The sequence below is a fragment of the Mandrillus leucophaeus genome, unplaced genomic scaffold (genome assembly GCF_000951045.1).
Source record: "Mandrillus leucophaeus isolate KB7577 unplaced genomic scaffold, Mleu.le_1.0 Scaffold83, whole genome shotgun sequence".
Classification (NCBI taxonomy): Eukaryota; Metazoa; Chordata; class Mammalia; order Primates; family Cercopithecidae; genus Mandrillus; species Mandrillus leucophaeus.
The window spans coordinates 724,322-741,604 of record NW_012109030.1 but is presented as its reverse complement, the minus strand read 5'-3'; the positions used below and the strand labels follow the sequence as shown (position 1 = coordinate 741,604).

At 43.1% G+C, this 17,283-nt stretch overlaps 1 protein-coding gene across 1 annotated transcript in view; it reads right to left on the bottom strand.

The window, feature by feature from the left end:
* The window catches only part of CUBN (cubilin (intrinsic factor-cobalamin receptor)), a 347,579-nt gene that overhangs the window by 4,982 nt on the left and 325,314 nt on the right, over window positions 1-17,283 (bottom strand). Inside the window, exons 61-66 of the mRNA XM_011968102.1 lie at window positions 11,723-11,885; window positions 10,852-11,057; window positions 7,680-7,827; window positions 6,430-6,611; window positions 2,672-2,837; window positions 247-482 (exon numbers count right to left, since the gene is read on the bottom strand). Coding sequence (XP_011823492.1) covers window positions 247-482; window positions 2,672-2,837; window positions 6,430-6,611; window positions 7,680-7,827; window positions 10,852-11,057; window positions 11,723-11,885 — 1,101 coding nt within the window. The remainder of the gene's footprint in view (window positions 1-246; window positions 483-2,671; window positions 2,838-6,429; window positions 6,612-7,679; window positions 7,828-10,851; window positions 11,058-11,722; window positions 11,886-17,283) is intronic.

The following is a 17,283-nucleotide window of genomic DNA, read 5'->3' as shown; positions in this document are numbered from 1 at the left end:
GGGCGTGGTGGCGTGATGCACAGAAAGCACACAGCTGGCGCCTGTAATCCCAGCTACTCAGGAGGCTGAGGCAGAATTGCTTGAACCTGGGAGGCGAGGTTGCAGTGAGCCGAGATTGCGTGCCACTGCACTCCAGTCTGGGTGACGAGCGAAATTCCGTCTCAAAAAAAAAAAAAAAGTCTACACTAAGTGACTCTCATTGTCTAAAAACAACAAATGGGAATATAAAATGTGTGTTTTACTCACGCCTCCACAGTATGGTCCAGAGGATGGAGAGCTGGCGTTGGGCCCATCGTAGAGTGTGAGATAGTTCTGTACACAGTCTCCTGGATCGTCAATGCTGATAAAGTAGAAGTTGATGGTGACAAGCCTTCCAGCAGGAGCCACTAGGGCCCACTCACAGTGCGTGTTGTTTGGGTACGTGCCTGGATAGCCAGGGCTGGTGAATGAGCCTCTGTCTCCATAAAGAGTTCCACCACATCCTGCAAGGAAAACAGAACAGGAAGTTTGATTCAACAACATATAAGCCGTCCAGTCTGGCTTGTGAGGCAATACGATTTTATTTTCTTAAGGTGCTGAGACTCTCTGCGAGAATAATGGAGGCAGAAACCCCTTTTCCTGTTCCTCTTCTTTGGGCTGCACCCTTTCTCCTCCCTTCCCCGGTCTTCCCATTGCCACCTCCACCTCTTCCATCCTCCACACACGTGCCTTTGCGTGCATTTCACCACCCGGGGACAACTTCCTCCAGGACTGTACTTTAAAACTGGGTGTTGAGAACAGAATGGGAAAAAAAAAAAAAAAAAAAAAAAAAACCTTGATAAACTGCGGAAGAAAATCAAGTTGTTCTCTGTGTGCTTTCGATGGTGTAGAGATGTTTGGGTGCCCTGAGTTGATGCTAATGATGCGAGTGATGTAAAATTAGAAGTAAAATTCAGCACTAAACCAAGAGGGAGTGTGTTATTGTAGGTGGTGGCAGGAATGACTTCATTATAACAGTGACTTTACTGGGCTAATAACTGACATACTTAAGGTCGAATACTTCAAGTTTTGGTATAAATTTGTTCCATTTGCTAATCTGTATACGAAGGCTGTCATGATTTAGACTGCCTGTCTGTGGAGATCCAGGTCATCTCGGGGACAGGAAGAAGCTGGCTGGCACAGTTCCAGAGCAGGTGGCTGGGCCTCTGACCACCACGACCTAATCCCACCTCCATCTCAGTCTAGTGGAGCATTTTGGGCAACTCATTAATCTTGGTGGGTTCTGTTTTTGTTTTTGTTTTTTGAGATGGAGTCTTGCTCTGTCGCCCAGGCTGGAGTGCAGTGGCACGATCTTGGCTCACTTCAAGCTCTGCCTCCCGGGTACATGGTGTTTTTTTGTTTTGTTTTGTTTTTTGAGACGGAGTCTTGCTCTGTCACCCAGGCTGGAGTGCAGTGGTGTGATCTCGGCTCACTACAGCCTCCATCTCCTAAGTTGAAGTGATTCTCCAGTCTCAGCCTCCCCAGTAGCTGGGATCTACACCCAGTTAATTTCTGTATTTTTAGTGGAGACGGGGTTTCACCATGTGGACCACGCTGGTCTAGAACTCCTGACCTCAGGTGATCCACCCGCCTTGGTCTCCCAGGGATTATAGGCGTGAGCCACAGCACCTAGCTTAATCTTGGTGTTTTATTTGCTCGTCGATAAAATTTGAGCATTGGAGGTTATCTTTAAGCTTCCTTTGGGTGCCAAGATTCCGTTACCACAGTTGTCTTAATAGAACCCTTTTCTTAAGATATTTAAAATGAGTTCTGTTTATCTTTCTTATTTTGAAGGTATTTTGGTATTTCAGGACATTTCATAAAGGTATTTCTCTCTCTTGCATTAAATGTATTGACATGACTTAAATTTTCTTTAGTTGTTTGATAAACAGCCAACCAAAAATGCGAGAAGATACTTACTACCCTACAAAAGCAATTTCTCTCCAGCACCGCCAGGAAATGTCAGGGCCTGTGAGAAGCACAACCACTTCTATATATGCCAGAATGTGTTCATAAGTTGGATTTTTGGTAAAAGTTTTTCTTTAAATTCTCAAATAACTTCCTTAGTCAAAAAGTCTAACAAAATTTAATTTACCAAGGAATCTTTAAATCTTCATACCTTACCTTATATATGCTTCATATATCAATATATATTCTTTTATAAACAGAAATAATGAATAAATGTAGAATTTAAAGTAATCTGGCCAGGCGCGGTGGCTCATGCCTGTAATCCCAGCACTTTGCGAGGCTGACACGGGTGGATCACCTGAGGTCAGGAGTTTGAGACCAGCCTGGCCAATATGGAGAAACCCTGTCTCTACTAAAAATACAAACATTAGCTGGGCATGGTGGCATATGCCTGTAATCTCAGCTACTTGGGAGACTGAGGTAGGAGAATCACTTGAACCCAGCAGGTGGAGGTTGCAGTGAGCCAAGATCACACCACTGCACTCCAGCCTGGGTGACAGAGTGAGACTCCATTTCAAAAAAAAAAAAAAAGTAATCTGTACTTTCATGGTTAAAAATCTCTATTCTTAACATAAACTAATCAGGTACACAGGTAGCTAAAAATATAAGGTTACTTTGCCTTTTTCTATGAGACACCTCATGGTTTTCTCACACTGCTTTCCCGTACAAAGTGCAAATGTCTTACCAGAGGGTGATGAAGTCCAGATGATTTCATATCCGCGATCAGAAGTTACACTGTCACTCTTAAATCGTAGGTATAGTGCATTATTTTGAGAGAAGATAGGGTTTGGTAGCAGAGTTCCACAGTACTTGCCCAGTAATGGTGAATTGCTGTTACTTCCATTTCTCACCTTTAGGAAGGAGTCATTCATTATTAACCTTACACTTTCTTCTCTAAGGTACATACATTAAAATGGGAGACAATTGGAATGATGACACTGTTTGGAAAAGCTTTGTCTTTTCTATAGTTAAGAATGAAGGGTTTTCTGAAAATACATGCAAAGGGCACCTTCACCTGCAAAGGGGAAAAATGTTCCACGTGAAGATCAAAAAACATTTGCATTTTGATTCAGAAATATCTGTTAACCTATAGTAATTGAAACACCAGGCAGCTTTTTTATGCCATAGTCTGTGCTGTGACCCTGCAGCCTTTGCTTATGGGGAAACATTTTGAAGAATGTAGGTAAAGTGAATTTTTAAAAGGTGGGGATGGGTGCGGGCAATGTTGCCTGCTCTGTTTCCAGTCAACTATTACACCTTTTTCAGTGTGTGTGTGTGCACGTGTTTCTAATTAAAAATTACTTGGCTATAAAAGGGCTATGAGAAAATACAATGCAAAGTATAATGAAGTTCAGAACGAAAGGAATTTCTATATGGGCAAAGGACAGAGTTATAAATCTATACAATGTCTGTTGTTAAATGTGTTTTACAAACACATTCCGAGGCCTCGTTGCTTTTTTGTTTCGACTTATTTTTGAGTAGACACATATAAAAACAGGAGATGAGTTGGTGTTTTATGGGGAGACAGAACCACACTGTGAACTGAACCACTTTCTGTCCCCCAGCCTGGCTCCTACCCTGCATTCACAACCAGCCCTTCTTCCAGGGGGGCTCTTGATGCTTCTTACAGAAACGTTACACAGGCAATGTATGTTGGAACCAGACTGGCATGTGGAAATGCTGATTTTACTGATCTATGTATTCAAAATACTGGAAGTTCCTCTGTTCCCTTTATAATTCCATGGTTTAAACTTTGGTTAATTGGTTAATTGCTGGTATCTTAAGTCACAGAGTTAAGACAGCTTGCTGGGCTGTGTTGATCAGGTGAGATTCCTTTTAGGTCTACGTAGTAGCCCATGGGAGAGAATAATGCCTTTTTAGTGCTTTGGGGATTATTCTGCTACGGGTTTAAACAAAGTAGCCTTGCCATGACAGAGTAGCCAGTCATCCGCTAGAAGATGGGAGGGCTGCCATATATAAGACCTGCCAGCACCATGCTCTTGAGTTTGGGTGTTTTTCCCTTGGGGTCCTCTTTTAGAATGCCGTTGCTCTGAGAGGAGCAGCGAGATACAAATTTCCACTGACATTGCTGATAACTTGTCTTATTCACCGTCCTCTCCTAGGAGGAATGGGACCACCGAGAGCAGCAGGCATCTCTGGGACATCAGAGGATCCTGAAAGGGGAGGTGAAGGCAGGAAAACACTAGCAGATTCCAAGCATGGTCTAGAGCTCAGCCCTCGCTTGGGAGTAACACAGTAAGAATCCTCAGTCAGACATTTCCGTTCCCACTGCAGTTCACAAGAACGGAATGCTGAGGCTTCCTGGTACAACTGACGAGAAACTATGCCTACAGTCTTCCCACTGAGAGCCAGATGGAGCCACATTTTAGAGGCCTAAGTGGTGGTTTCCTTTCTTTGCTTATGGGACAGGAAGTTTCAGATCCATTCTGTGGAGTGATGAAGGACAGCTAGGAGGAGGAGTTCTCACTCTCCATGGCTGGAAAGCAAGGCTTTGCTTCCCAGCATCTATCAGGCAAATGGCAAATGCTGACTCTGATCAATAATGGTCCATTCAAGCTGGAATGAGTTAAGAGTTACTTGCACTGTGACTCCAACCTAACGAGATTATTCCATCTTTCTTCCAGATCCCACTGCCCTCATTCTTTCTGCTTTACACTTCATATAAATATTTGGATCTCCATGGTGGGGGAGGTACATAGGTCCAAGCTGAATAACCTGACCAGCACAAAGAATAACTGTATTTGTCTCTTCATTTCCTTCTTGCTACATACATCTTTTGGTTTCCTGTCATGGCGAGTATTCCTTTAGAAAAGGCATGAGCTTCCTCTGAGTGTTATTTATAGCGCTATATGTTAAGGCTATTGATTAATAAAGGATTTAGATGAATTCCAAAGGGGAGAGTTTTCCAGGATGATAAAACTCTGCATCAGGAATCATGTTGAAGCTAAACCCATATGCAAAGACCATGTGCCGGGACACCCTTCCTGGCCAGGCTGGGCAGAAGGTGACAGCAGCCCTAGAAGCCAAATCAGATGAGGGGGCTGCAGGGGAGGAAAGAAGGAAGAAAGAAAAGAAAGAAGGCCCTTGGTGCTAAGAAGCTGAAGATGTTTTGTTGAGCAAAAAGGCTGAAGCTACCAAGAAACTAGCAGCTGAACAGAAGCCCGCTGGAAAGAATCCTCCCACAGAAGGAAAGGAGCCTGCTGCATACACTGGTACATTTGTTTATGCTACAAAGATCAAATCATCTTGGGCAGCTTATTTTGAATGAAGTCCTGATCAAAGAGGCAGTGAGAAAAAAAATAAAATAAAAAATACAACTCCAGATCAGGTGTAGACGAACAAGCACACTTTTTGGAAACTTTACTGAAGACTCTTGTGTGGTGAAACAAAGCCAATTGAGAGACGGTCAGGATGAGGTTTAGATTTAAACTCCACTCATAGAAGAATTCAGCATCCTTATGCTCTTGGCTCTTAGGTTCCACCTAAGTACATTTCCTAAGGATGAATGCATTTTCAACAGAGCTTGCAAAGCCTACAACCCCGTGAGCTCTGGGGTTTTCTGGCAAAACACAGGTGCTGAGTTCTACACACTGGGTCCACATCAGATGAGGCTTATTCAGACTGTCTCCTGCCTATGAGCAATGATGTTCATGTCCCATCTCACATGCCCAATGCAGGCGATGGCGCAGAAAGAGCACAGAGGGAGTTCATCGGGGGCACTGGAGGACCCCAAAGGTTCAAGCCCAACAGGCGCATGGCTCTGCCTGCTCCAGGTGCAAGGGGGACTTCTCTCTGTGTGTCCTGGGGTGGGAGTGGAGGGTGGGTGGGTGGAGGATGGGCAAACAGCAAAGTCACTTCTGTGCCCAAATTCAAGCTCTGGAGTTGTGGAGAAAGGACAGAGCACACCTCCTGTGACCAGGGAGCACTTATTCAAGGAAACACTTGTCTTTAGAGGATGTTGACAATGCCCCAAACTTACTGTAGCTGCCAGGGAAATGACGTGAGCTATTTGGTATCATTCAGTTTCATGTGAAGAATCAGCATGTTGTCCTTAGACTTCCCTCTGATCCTTTTATGTCTCAACTTACATCTTGCTCTCTTAAGCCTTCTAATTCCCAGACTGAGTTAGGGACTCCTAACCATGCTGGACCCAGTTAGTCCTTTACACATTGTACTGTAATTGGCTATACCCCATCTGTCCTTCCCACCAGACTAGGAGTCTCCTGAGGGCCCTGAGGTTCCCAATTTCTGCTGTTTGGACTGGTGCTCTGTAAAGGTTTAGGGAATAAAAGGGTAATGAATAAATTAATGAAACAAATAAGAATCGTATAGTATTAGCAGCACTAGAGAAAAGATGTAAAATCTTAAGTGATCCATCATCTTTTAAATAATTCATTCAAATGATATTCAAATGCATGTTACCTCCAAGAAATCGTTTCTGCATCCAACTGAGTTCTCGATGCCAAATGAATGAAAAAAGAGAGAAATGGTGTGGTTCTGGGGGGCCGTGACAGTAATGGTGCAATCCATGCCATTGTTATAGTTATCCGGCCATCCAGGGCTCCTCAGGTTGCCAAATGCCTTGTGATAGTCTCTGTTGCAATCTTAGAGGGAAAATATGCATAATTAATGTATGCATTCCAGTATGTAGTGCTCTTTCAACTTCACAGGAATCATTCAAAAAGATCATTACATTTAAACACACTTTAGAAAAAAGTAATCCAGCTTCTTTGTTTATCATTGAGATAATTGAGACCCTGAGCAGTGAAGTGAATGGCAAGCGGCACACACAGGTGCAATGCAGCAGCTCGTTCACAAAAAACCCCTACGGGAAGCACGACACAGGAAGCTTCTCCTTTAAAGACGAATACTCGAGCATCCTTTGAACTTTTCTGATCACACGGAGGTGGAAGTGGCTAGCATTCAGACTCTCTTTTCAGCAAGGACGCTACCTCCAAGACCGAGTTTTGCACAAGGATTTTAAATCCATTGGTGAGTTATTTGTGGCACATCATTCTCTACCTTTTTTATGTTTGTTTTTGGTAAAAAAAAATACCAAAAGTACTTTTGTTTGTTTTAACCAAAGGCAGCTTTCATTTGAATCAGTTCAAAATAAGTACTAAATAAAGTGTTCTGTGAAAATAAACTTCTCAGTGATAGTAATCAGGTAGCCCTTTCAAGGATTTTTTATTTTTACAAAATAATTTTCTAAGATTTTCAATTTTGTGATTTTCAATTTTGTGAAAATACTAAAAACCTTTGAAATATAAACTTTAAATGAGTAAATTGTATGATATGAGAATTATATTTTGATAAAGCTTTTGTAAATAAATATATATATTTCTTGTAAATAAAAATGTATATTCAATGTGGTTAAGTGGATAATTAAAAAGACAACTGGTATATTTTTAAAATCAACTATATACTTCGAAGAAAATGCTAGCATTCTAACCATCTTGGTTAGTATTATATTCTCTTTATCTCTTTAGAAACCAACTTTAGTAATTTGCGAAATTGGGCCTGGGTTCTAGTTAAGAGATGGGTGTGGTTTTTGTTAACAAATCCTAATTTACTCACAGGAGTCAGTTCTAGAAATAATTGTAATTATTCTAGGAATAATTGTAATGATCATGGCAGCTTTTCTGAATAAAAGATGAAGTTCCAGGGCTCACCTGCTATCTGATAGGTGAAACTCATTCTAGAGTTTCTGTTTACAACTCCAGATTTGAAAATGACAATTGCAGTACTCATAGAAGAGTAAAACACTGGCACAGCTGAAGCATTTCTGCTACAGAACTGAATTCTTGAATTTCCGTGACCCTGAAGTGAAATGGGAGCCAAATCATGTTAGATTTAGTTTTAGAAGAGAACAGGCCATAACAGAAATTAGACTGCATATAAAAGTCCGGCTTATTTAACCATGAAAACTAGCTCTGTTGTTGGAAGGGCTCTGCAAGAAGACTCACATTGGGCTTGGAACAGACACAAGTTGTACCTTCCCAGAGGGGCGGGAGGAGGGGAGGCAAAATTTTTGCTGAAACCACAGACACTACCCTGCTGAAAACAAGACCCCTCGCCTCTCATGCGACTTCCTAGCTGAGGCCTGTGCCATTGGTCTGAGGATCGCCGGGCTGTTTGAGAGCTCACTGGATCTCTCCTCCTGGGGCTTTTGCCATTGTCCTGAGCTCCATGGTACTAACCACCACCATTGCCCTGATCCAGCCCTGCCGCCCCTTAGCAAATCTAGTCAGAGCCTTTGGTTCCACTGCACATCCCCCAAGCCAGCCAGGGCCTGTCATGAGGTCCCGGTTCCCCTTTGTAACACTAGGGCAACCCTCCTCACCTCTCAAAAGCCTGGAGTGAATGCAGTCAAATGCCCATCAGTTCTTGGGTAAAAACAAGTTGTACCAAAGTCAGGGTATTTGCAGCCTCCCTGTCACAGAAATGTCTCTAATATCTGCAGTCCTTAGGAACTTACTGAAAGACTTCACCTGTCTCTGCTTGCAAAACTCCTGTAACTGCTCGGGGCTTCCACCCCTCCTCCCCACTGTCTCCTGCTCTTGGTCCTTGTCTAACTTTGCTGTATCCTGTGAACTTTAAACACACTGTCAGTCATTCTCTGTATACATCCCCCGCCTTTCCACTTTGTGTCCTTAGCAAAACCTGGTTCTCCAGCAGCCTCCTGGTAGAGGCTGTTCTTTCCCATGCTCCACAGTTCATTGAGTAGGAAGGGTGGGGGGCCAGCCTCAGGGGAAGGGAGGGATGCTCCATATTCCCCACCGCAGCTTCCATCCTCGTCTCAAAGCTGGTTTTCCTTCGAGGGTCTCTACCTCTGGCCAAAGATATTCTCACCATTCTCATCACTCTCATTTACTTTTCTCCCAGTTACCTCCCTTCATTTATGAAAGACTTGAGGTGTCTCAGCTCACAGTAATCTCCTGCCCCAATTTCCCTTCTGAACCCTTTAATGGCTTGTCTGGTGTTTTTACAGACAAGCCATTAAACACCTTCACTTTGTATTTCTTAATCCCAGTGACTTCCATCTCTGCATCTCTGTTCATCTCCAATGCCAGCTAACCACCGTACCTCCTCTGTAACCACCCTACACATCATTCCTTCATGATCTGCCAATTGGGGCAGCTCTGTCTACTCTTGGATACCCCGAGAATCCTAGTTTCTCGGGGCTCATCCGTCATTGTTTGTCTTTCCTCCCTACCTACCCAGTCTGAAACCCTTTATTGTTTCCTGTATTCATTCAGTGGAAAACATTATTCAGTCATGACAAACACTGGGTCTTACTCGAGGCTGCTCCAGCTGCTGTTATGTTCCAGCTGGTGCCTCGTGCCCTGAAAGTGCCATTCTGTGCCCCACTTAGTGGTCCACCCTGATCCCCATTGTCTTAGCTTCATGAAGCCGGGGAAATTGAAAGAGCTTTCACCCAAAGGGCCTTGTTCCGCTTGACTCTAAGTCCTCTAGGGTACCACTGGGTAATAGGGATTTTGTCCTGAAAACAATTACCAACAGAACAACGATAATCTAGCATCTTGTCTACCTTGGGAGCTCATCTCAGTGTCTATGCTTTGCACAAAACTCAGCAAGTCCAGGGCCTATTCAGCCGTCAGCACATCTCACACCTCTCCACACTGGAGTCAGACAAACTGGACTTTTCTCTCCCCAGCAAGACCACGTGAGAAGCAGGGGACCCCAGATTTATAATGAAGAGGACCTTGAAAACTCAGAAGACGACAGATGGGACTCTACTAGTCCAGCATACAGGGCTTTGACCATGACATTTTACTGGAATGAACTGGGGAGGGTTAGTTGCTCCCCAAACTGCAGAAAGACAATCCAGGTATTCTCAGATGTTCTCCCAGTATCCATCCTCAGTTCATGGCCACTCCCTTTATATATTTTCCCAGATAATCTCATTCTTCTCATTATTTCAATTACCTATCATGATAATGATGATTCACAAAAATCTTTGGGCCTTTGGTCAACATCCCACTTTGTGTCCAACTGTATCCTCAACATCTTATTCCAGAGGAAATACAGACTCAGCATTTTTTAAATTTCAAAGTGGCTTTTTGTTGTTGAGACGAAGTCTCGCTCTGTCGCCCAGGCTGGAGAGCAGTGGCACGATCTTGGCTCACCACAACGTCCGCCTCCCAGGTTCCAGGTTCAAGCGATTCTTCTGCTTCAGTTTCCCAAGTAACTGGGATTATAGGCGCATACCACTGTACCTGGCTAATTGTTTGTATTTTTAGTAGAGACAGGGTTTCACCACGTTGGCCAGGCTGGTCTAGAACTCCTGACCTCAGGTAATCCACCAGCCTCAGCCTCCCAAAGTGCTGGGATTACAAGCGTGAGCCATCATGCCCAGCCTTTTATGACCTGTGAGACTACTGCCAAACAGCCTCTTTACTGATTCTCTTGTGTTCTGTATTGACCCTTTCAATTCAACGTATACGTAAATCCCACTAACTATAAGTATTTCTCCAAGCATGGTCTCTGGAGCTCTGGTATTGGCACCAAAACACCAGATGTGTTTGTCAAAAATTCAGATAAATGGGGATTCAGTCTCTGAGGGTGGGCCAGGGAGGACGCACTTTTAAGATGCATCTTAATGCATTCTTAGGCACATGAAGCTTTGAGAGCTCTGGACCTACGTGACCAAGTTCAAGTTTCTCGAAACCTGATTGGAGGGCTTTGTGTACAGATGAAAAACACATTAAGCTGGAACTAACTTAGAAAATTATTTAATCATGGCTTCATTACTTCAAGTGTTTTGCAAATACTGGTGAAAAGGTCACTAGATGCGACAGTCATTCATCCTACAATTGTTACCTGTGGTGAGTCCTGAAGCTCTAAGTAATTCTGCGTGCAGTCTTGTGAGGTCAGCTGTAACGCCCACACAGTTATCTTGACCTGCTGATGTGGAGGGGCGTCAATGACCCAAGTACAGGTGGAAAATGGGACATCTGGGTCTGATGAATTGGGTGATGAAATATTTTTTGGGGTCCAAGTTGCATTGTATGCTCCACCACAAGGCACTGGGGAGGGAAGAAAAAGCAACACAGGAGACATTTTATTCATGTCGCATCTCAGGCAATCTTTTTTTTTTTTTTTTTTTTTTTGAGACGGAGTCTTGCTCTGTAGCCCAGGCTGGAGTGCAGTGGCCGGATCTCAGCTCACTGCAAGCTCCGCCTCCCGGGTTCACGCCATTCTCCTGCCTCAGCCTCCCGAGTAGCTGGGACTACAGGCGCCCGCCACCTCGCCCGGCTAGTTTTTTTGTATTTCTTAGTAGAGATGGGGTTTCACCATGTTAGCCAGGATGGTCTCGATCTCCTGACCTCGTGATCCACCCGTCTCGGCCTCCCAAAGTGCTGGGATTACAGGCTTGAGCCACCGCGCCCGGCCTCAGGCAATCTTTAAAATTCTGTCTTCCCTGCCTCCCACCCCAGAGGAGCTATATTTTCATCACTCTATTAAGAATTCAAGGTTTATATCCTTGACTAAAGATTGTATCAAATTTGTACCACAGATTAAACATAGAGTAATTAACATGGTGTTTAGCAATTGACATTGAGTTTAGATAGTAATTGACATTGAGTTTAGTAATTAACATTGAAATTTAGATATAATAAGCGGGGCATTCTTTTCAGTGCATAAATACATGTGTATTTCATAACTTATAAAAATGCTTCTATTTACTCACTGTCCGTGATGGTGTATGTAGCATTAAATCCTTCCCTTTCTAATACCAAATCACTGACGAATTGAACCGTAAGGAAGTTACCAGAAGAGATAAAAGGAGCAGGCACGGTGGAACCACAAAACGTTCCAGCCAAGTTCGCATTTTCACTATCCCCATCGTATAACTGAGAAGAAAAACAATTCATTACTTCTTCATTATTTACAAAAAAGTTGCATATTTCACACTACATTGGACGTGAAGTCACGGTAGGTCACGATTAAACATTTTACATTGATGTTCTTAGAGGTGGTTGTAACTTAGGAACAGAATTATAATTGGATTGATTATATTATGACTTTCAGTAAAAACCTGGTATGATGTCTAACATTTTTTTCCTCTTTGGGAAAGTAATATATGATTTTAAAAAGAATGTTATGAGAGTCCGCTCACCCACTGCTAACTTAATCTCCACACTTAGTAAGACTCTGGCCCCAGCTGCTCTGATCTCTTGCCTAGATGATCACTGGAGCCTCCCAGGAAGCCTCTCATTCTGCTCTTGTTCCTCTTTCGTCTGTTCTCAAAATGTCAGCCAGAGGATACTGTTAAAATGTAAGTCAGACCAGGTCACTGCTCTGCTGAAACCCTCCTATCTGCTTCCCATCCACTCAACAGAACAGCCAAAGCCATCACAATGGCCTTCTCTCCTCTCCCACCCCTCACCTTTCTGATCTAATTTCTTATTGTCTCCACTTTGTTCATTCCACGTCTCAAGCCAAACGAGGCATGCTTTTACTTCTTGGGTATGGTATTTGCTGTTCGCTTTGCCTGGAATGCTCTTCCCTGTATATCCACATAGTTTGTCCTCGTACGTTCCTTCAGGTATTTACCCACATATCCCCAACTCGGCCAGGCGTGGTGGTACACGCCTGTAATCCCAGCTACTCGGGAGGCTGAGGCAGGAGAATCGCTTGAATCTAGGAGGTGGAGGTTACAGTGAGCTGAGATGATGCCACTGCACTCCAGCCTGGGTGACAGTGCAATACTGTCTCAAAAAAAAAAAAAAAAAAAAAGATATCCCCAACTCAATAAGGCCTTCCTGATGCAGACTCTCCCAACATTCCCATTTCCTTTCCCGCTTGATTTTTCTCCACACAAGTGTTATCTTCTTCTATATACTACATATTTAGCTTTTTTTTTTTTTTTTTTTTTTTTTTTTTTGATACAAGGTCTCACTCTGTTGCCCAGGCTGGAATGCAGTGCTGCAATCACAGCTCACTGCAACCTTGAACGCCTGGGTTCAAGTGATCCTCCCACCTCAGCCTCCCAAGTACCTAGGACTACAGGTGCACATCACCATGCCTAGCTAATTAAAAAAATTTTAGAGATGGGGTCTTGTTATGTTGTCCAGGCTAAACTTGCTTATTTCATTGTCTTTCCCTCTGAAGAGAATACAAGTTCCATGAATGCACAGATTTCTTTTCTGCTCACTGCCATGTTCCCAGTTTTTAGAAAAGTGTCTGCACATGAGAGGAACTCAATAAAAATCTAATAAATAAGCAAGTGCTTTGATTCCTCTCTCCCACTAGCCCTCCCAAAACTGTTCTCCCTGAGCCATCTTTACCTCAATGTTTCAAGCCTACAACTTTAGTCATCTCTGATTCCGCTCTCTCTCTCTTCACTCCACAACCACTCCATTCTACCTTCAAAATATATCCCAGAGGGCTCCATCTCCAGGTGACCACCATCGTCCTTCACCTGTTCCCACTGAAACATCTTAATAGACCTAATTCTGGAGCAGCCATAGTGTTCTCCACTGAACTGCCTGCATGTCTGCAAACTCCAATGAGATGATGCTCCTGCTCTGTCTAAAATGCTCCGGCAGATCCCCGTTGCACCTAAAGTAAAATTCCAGCTCCTTCCCACGGTCTGCAAGCCCCGGCTGCTCTGGCCTGTGCCTCCTTCCTAGGCCACCCGCACCTCACGGCTGGCTGCGCTACCTTCATCCCAGGAGGAGGACTGCCCACAGCCCTACTTCTGCGGCTCTTCCTTCTTCAGCTGAAGCTGAGTCCGCACAGCTAACGACTCCCTGTTATGGGCCCTCACCTCACATGTCACCTCCTCAGAGAAGCCAATGCTATTGAATGTTGCCCTTCCCCAGTGTCATCCTGTTTTATTTTCCTATTATAATCAAAACTGATCTTATTTATTGTTTATTTGCTTTGTCCGGTCTCTTTCCCAACAAGGATGTAAGTCCCACGGGTGGGGAGATGGAGACTCTGTCTGACGACTTCATTGCAGTGTCGCCAGCACCCAGGACAATTTCGAGCCATGGCATCCTTCTAGAAACATCCATTGAAAGAGTGGGTGCTTGGATTTCTCTCAAACACATAATTAGAAAACATTTTCTTCTAAGTAATCTTCATTGTATTTCTAAAATGAGTATCTGTGTGTATCTAACTCCAAATATTAAATTCATAACAGAGCTATGATGTGTTCAAGGCCTGAGAACAGCCAAGACCATGACCACTGACATTATTCTAAAGCGCTAGGATTATATAAGACAGGAATGACAAAAAGCCGTCATTGCAAAAGAAAAAGAAATGCACCACTAGATGGCACTGTCTTTTCAACTTAAACATGATTTTAATTACTTCAGAATCAGATGAAACTCGAGTTTCCTAATCTTCACCCCTTTGTTTCATGGAAGAACACATTTGCCAAGTTTTAGGTTATGCACTTTTTCTGGTAAACAAGTTAAAATTTCATAATAATCATTGCTGTCTTTATGATCACATTTATTTTAGCAAGCTTTTTTATTCTGGGACCTGTGTGCCAGGCCTCTGTGCTAGATCCTATGCGTACGAGGATGTATAAAGCCCTTTCTAGACCTTCAAGACATAAGACTCTCTCATGAACAAAGGAGAGTAAAGGTCTACAAATTAAATACACAAATACATATATTTGTGTATATATGCACATATACTATATATATACACATAAATATGTGTGTACATAAATTATATACAAAATAGAGAAAAATAAGTGCTACAATAAAAGAATGGGAGTGTATCATGAGAACCCACTTGATGGAGACAGACATTTGGGTTGGCCCTTAAATGTAAGTACAGACCTTCCAGACCTGCCGTGCACAGTGGCTCATGCCTGTAATCCCACCACTTTGGGAGGCCGAGGCAGGTGGGTGACCTGAGGTCGGGAGTTAGAGACCAGTCTGACCAACATGGAGAAACCCCGTCTCTATTAAAAATACAAAATTAGCCAGACATGGTGGCACATGCCTGTAATCCCAGCTACTAGGGAGGCTGAGGCAGGAGAATTGCTTGAACCTGGGAGGCAAAGTGAGCCGAGATTGCACCACTACACTCCAGCCTGGGCAAGAAGAGCGAAACTCTGTCTCAAAAAAAACAAAACAAAAAAAACCTTCCAGACCTACCAAACAGAAAGGGTATCCCAGCCAGGCAGACATGAATGCCAGGCCACGGAAGTGTGAAATGCATGGCATGTGTCAACAGCTTCTGACCCCCTTCACTGGGACTGGAGGCTAGGGTGAGAGAACAGGAGAAATGACGAAGTCCAACAAACAAAGCTGTGAAGTTCATACATTTCATCCAAGGAGTCTGGATCTGATCCTACATGATGTAAGATCGGATTTGGGTTTTACATGGATAACTGGTAAATGTGAAGGAAGGTAGGAGGCAGAAGCCAGGGCTGGATGGAAGGAAATGACATATATGCCTGGCCCCAAGCTGGTCTTGTGTTAGTTCATTCATTGCCACAGTAAGATTTCTCCTAAGTGAGTTGAAATAGCTTGTGGCCTCGGGATAACTGACATAGGAGGCTCTAAACTCCTGTGCGTCAAGCCCAAGATCTCTATCTGCTCTCTTGTTCTCTGATAACACTAAATCTCCGCTACAGACTTTTGCCAGGTTGCCCTACCGTGCGTTGCGGGGTCGCCTATCCAATGATGAAGAGGGGGAATCATACATAAACTGGGATATAAATGGTGCCTTTAGGATCCACACCATGATAAGCAGCTACGGGCGGCATTCTGGGAGCATACATTTCCTGGTACAACTGCGATGGACCTGGAGCTTGAATTACGTTCTAAGTCTTGTGGATGTGGGTAAGTGCTGAGAAGAATGTTATATTTTCTCGACTTTTAGAACTCTGATAGTTTTAGAATCTGCTAAAGATCCTGAAGGCATTGTACAAATAATTTAGTGGCAGGCAGGCTCTGCTATGACCATGGCAAAATCCCACACTTCACCCAGCTATTGAGTTAAGCAGTTACAAAAACTGGAAAAGAAAATTTTCGGATTTTAATTTCTATGAACTTTTAATGCACAAGCACAATAGACTTTGATACTGGACTATAATTCTTTTCAAATGTAATAATTTCATACATTAATATCCTTAGGACTTTATCTTTGAATCTTTCCCTGGGAATTTGATCACAAGAGGATTTTGATATTCTTCCTGGGAGCAGAATCTTGAGTGTCTTCATGAATTCTTTGATCTTATGGCAGAACCTCTGCGGGGGTCTGCTGGGCAACACTCCAGGGCATAATTTAATATGGGAAGAAGAATAGAGCGTGACTTTTCGGGTTTGGGGCTAAACTCTGACCCATTTCAGAATCTTCTGGAGAAAAAAAAAGTTACACTAGTTCCAGATGTCTGGGAAAAAGCCACAAAGCAGCAATGATTAGAATCAGCTCTACAAGAGAAGGAGTTTTCCTAGTATTGTTTTCTAAAATCTCAACGTTCTTTTCTAGTTCTTGGAGCAATGTCTAGAATAGAGTAGGTATGCTAACTAACACCGATTGAATGAAAGAATGAATGAGTAGTAGGCATGACCTCATGTGGACAGGAACGTGATGCCTTCCATAGACTGCTGATCCTCTCCCCAGAGATGGACAGCCCCTCCTCGGCTCCAGTGTCTGACACAGACTGAATGGTTAAGCCCGGTGCATTAAGTTAGACCTTCTCCATGAGGTCAGTACCACCCCGGAGGGAGTGCTTTGCACAAGTGTAGTGGTTTTGGGGTCATCACTATAATTTGGGGCTATAACGGACACTTAGTAATTCACGGGACAGTTTTGCAAAGTGAAAACTTATGTCCCACATAACTTTTGAATGTCCTGTCAGACATTTGTGTAAAAAAAACCCAAAAACTTGTTTATAATTATTTGATCCCAGAACCTAAATCCATTTTATATATAAACACAAAAATATTTTTGCATAGTTTTGATATGCACCAAATTTCCAGAAAAGCAATTATTGTGTAAGCTGAGGGAAGACTATACTTTGGTTTAGAAATGTTTGTTTTGAGTTTTTCCACCATTTTGGAAACTCACGTTGCAGATGGTGATGCTGCTATTGGCATGTGGGCTGAAAATACAACTCACCCGTATTTGTCTAAATTTATACTTTTTATTCACCACCATTCTATATTTACATATGTGAAGACACACTATTTTATATACTTTCCTTTTATTTCTCCTTTTCATTGCCTTTAGCATAGGATAGTGAATTTTTTTTTTTTTGAGATGGAGTCTTGCTCTGTC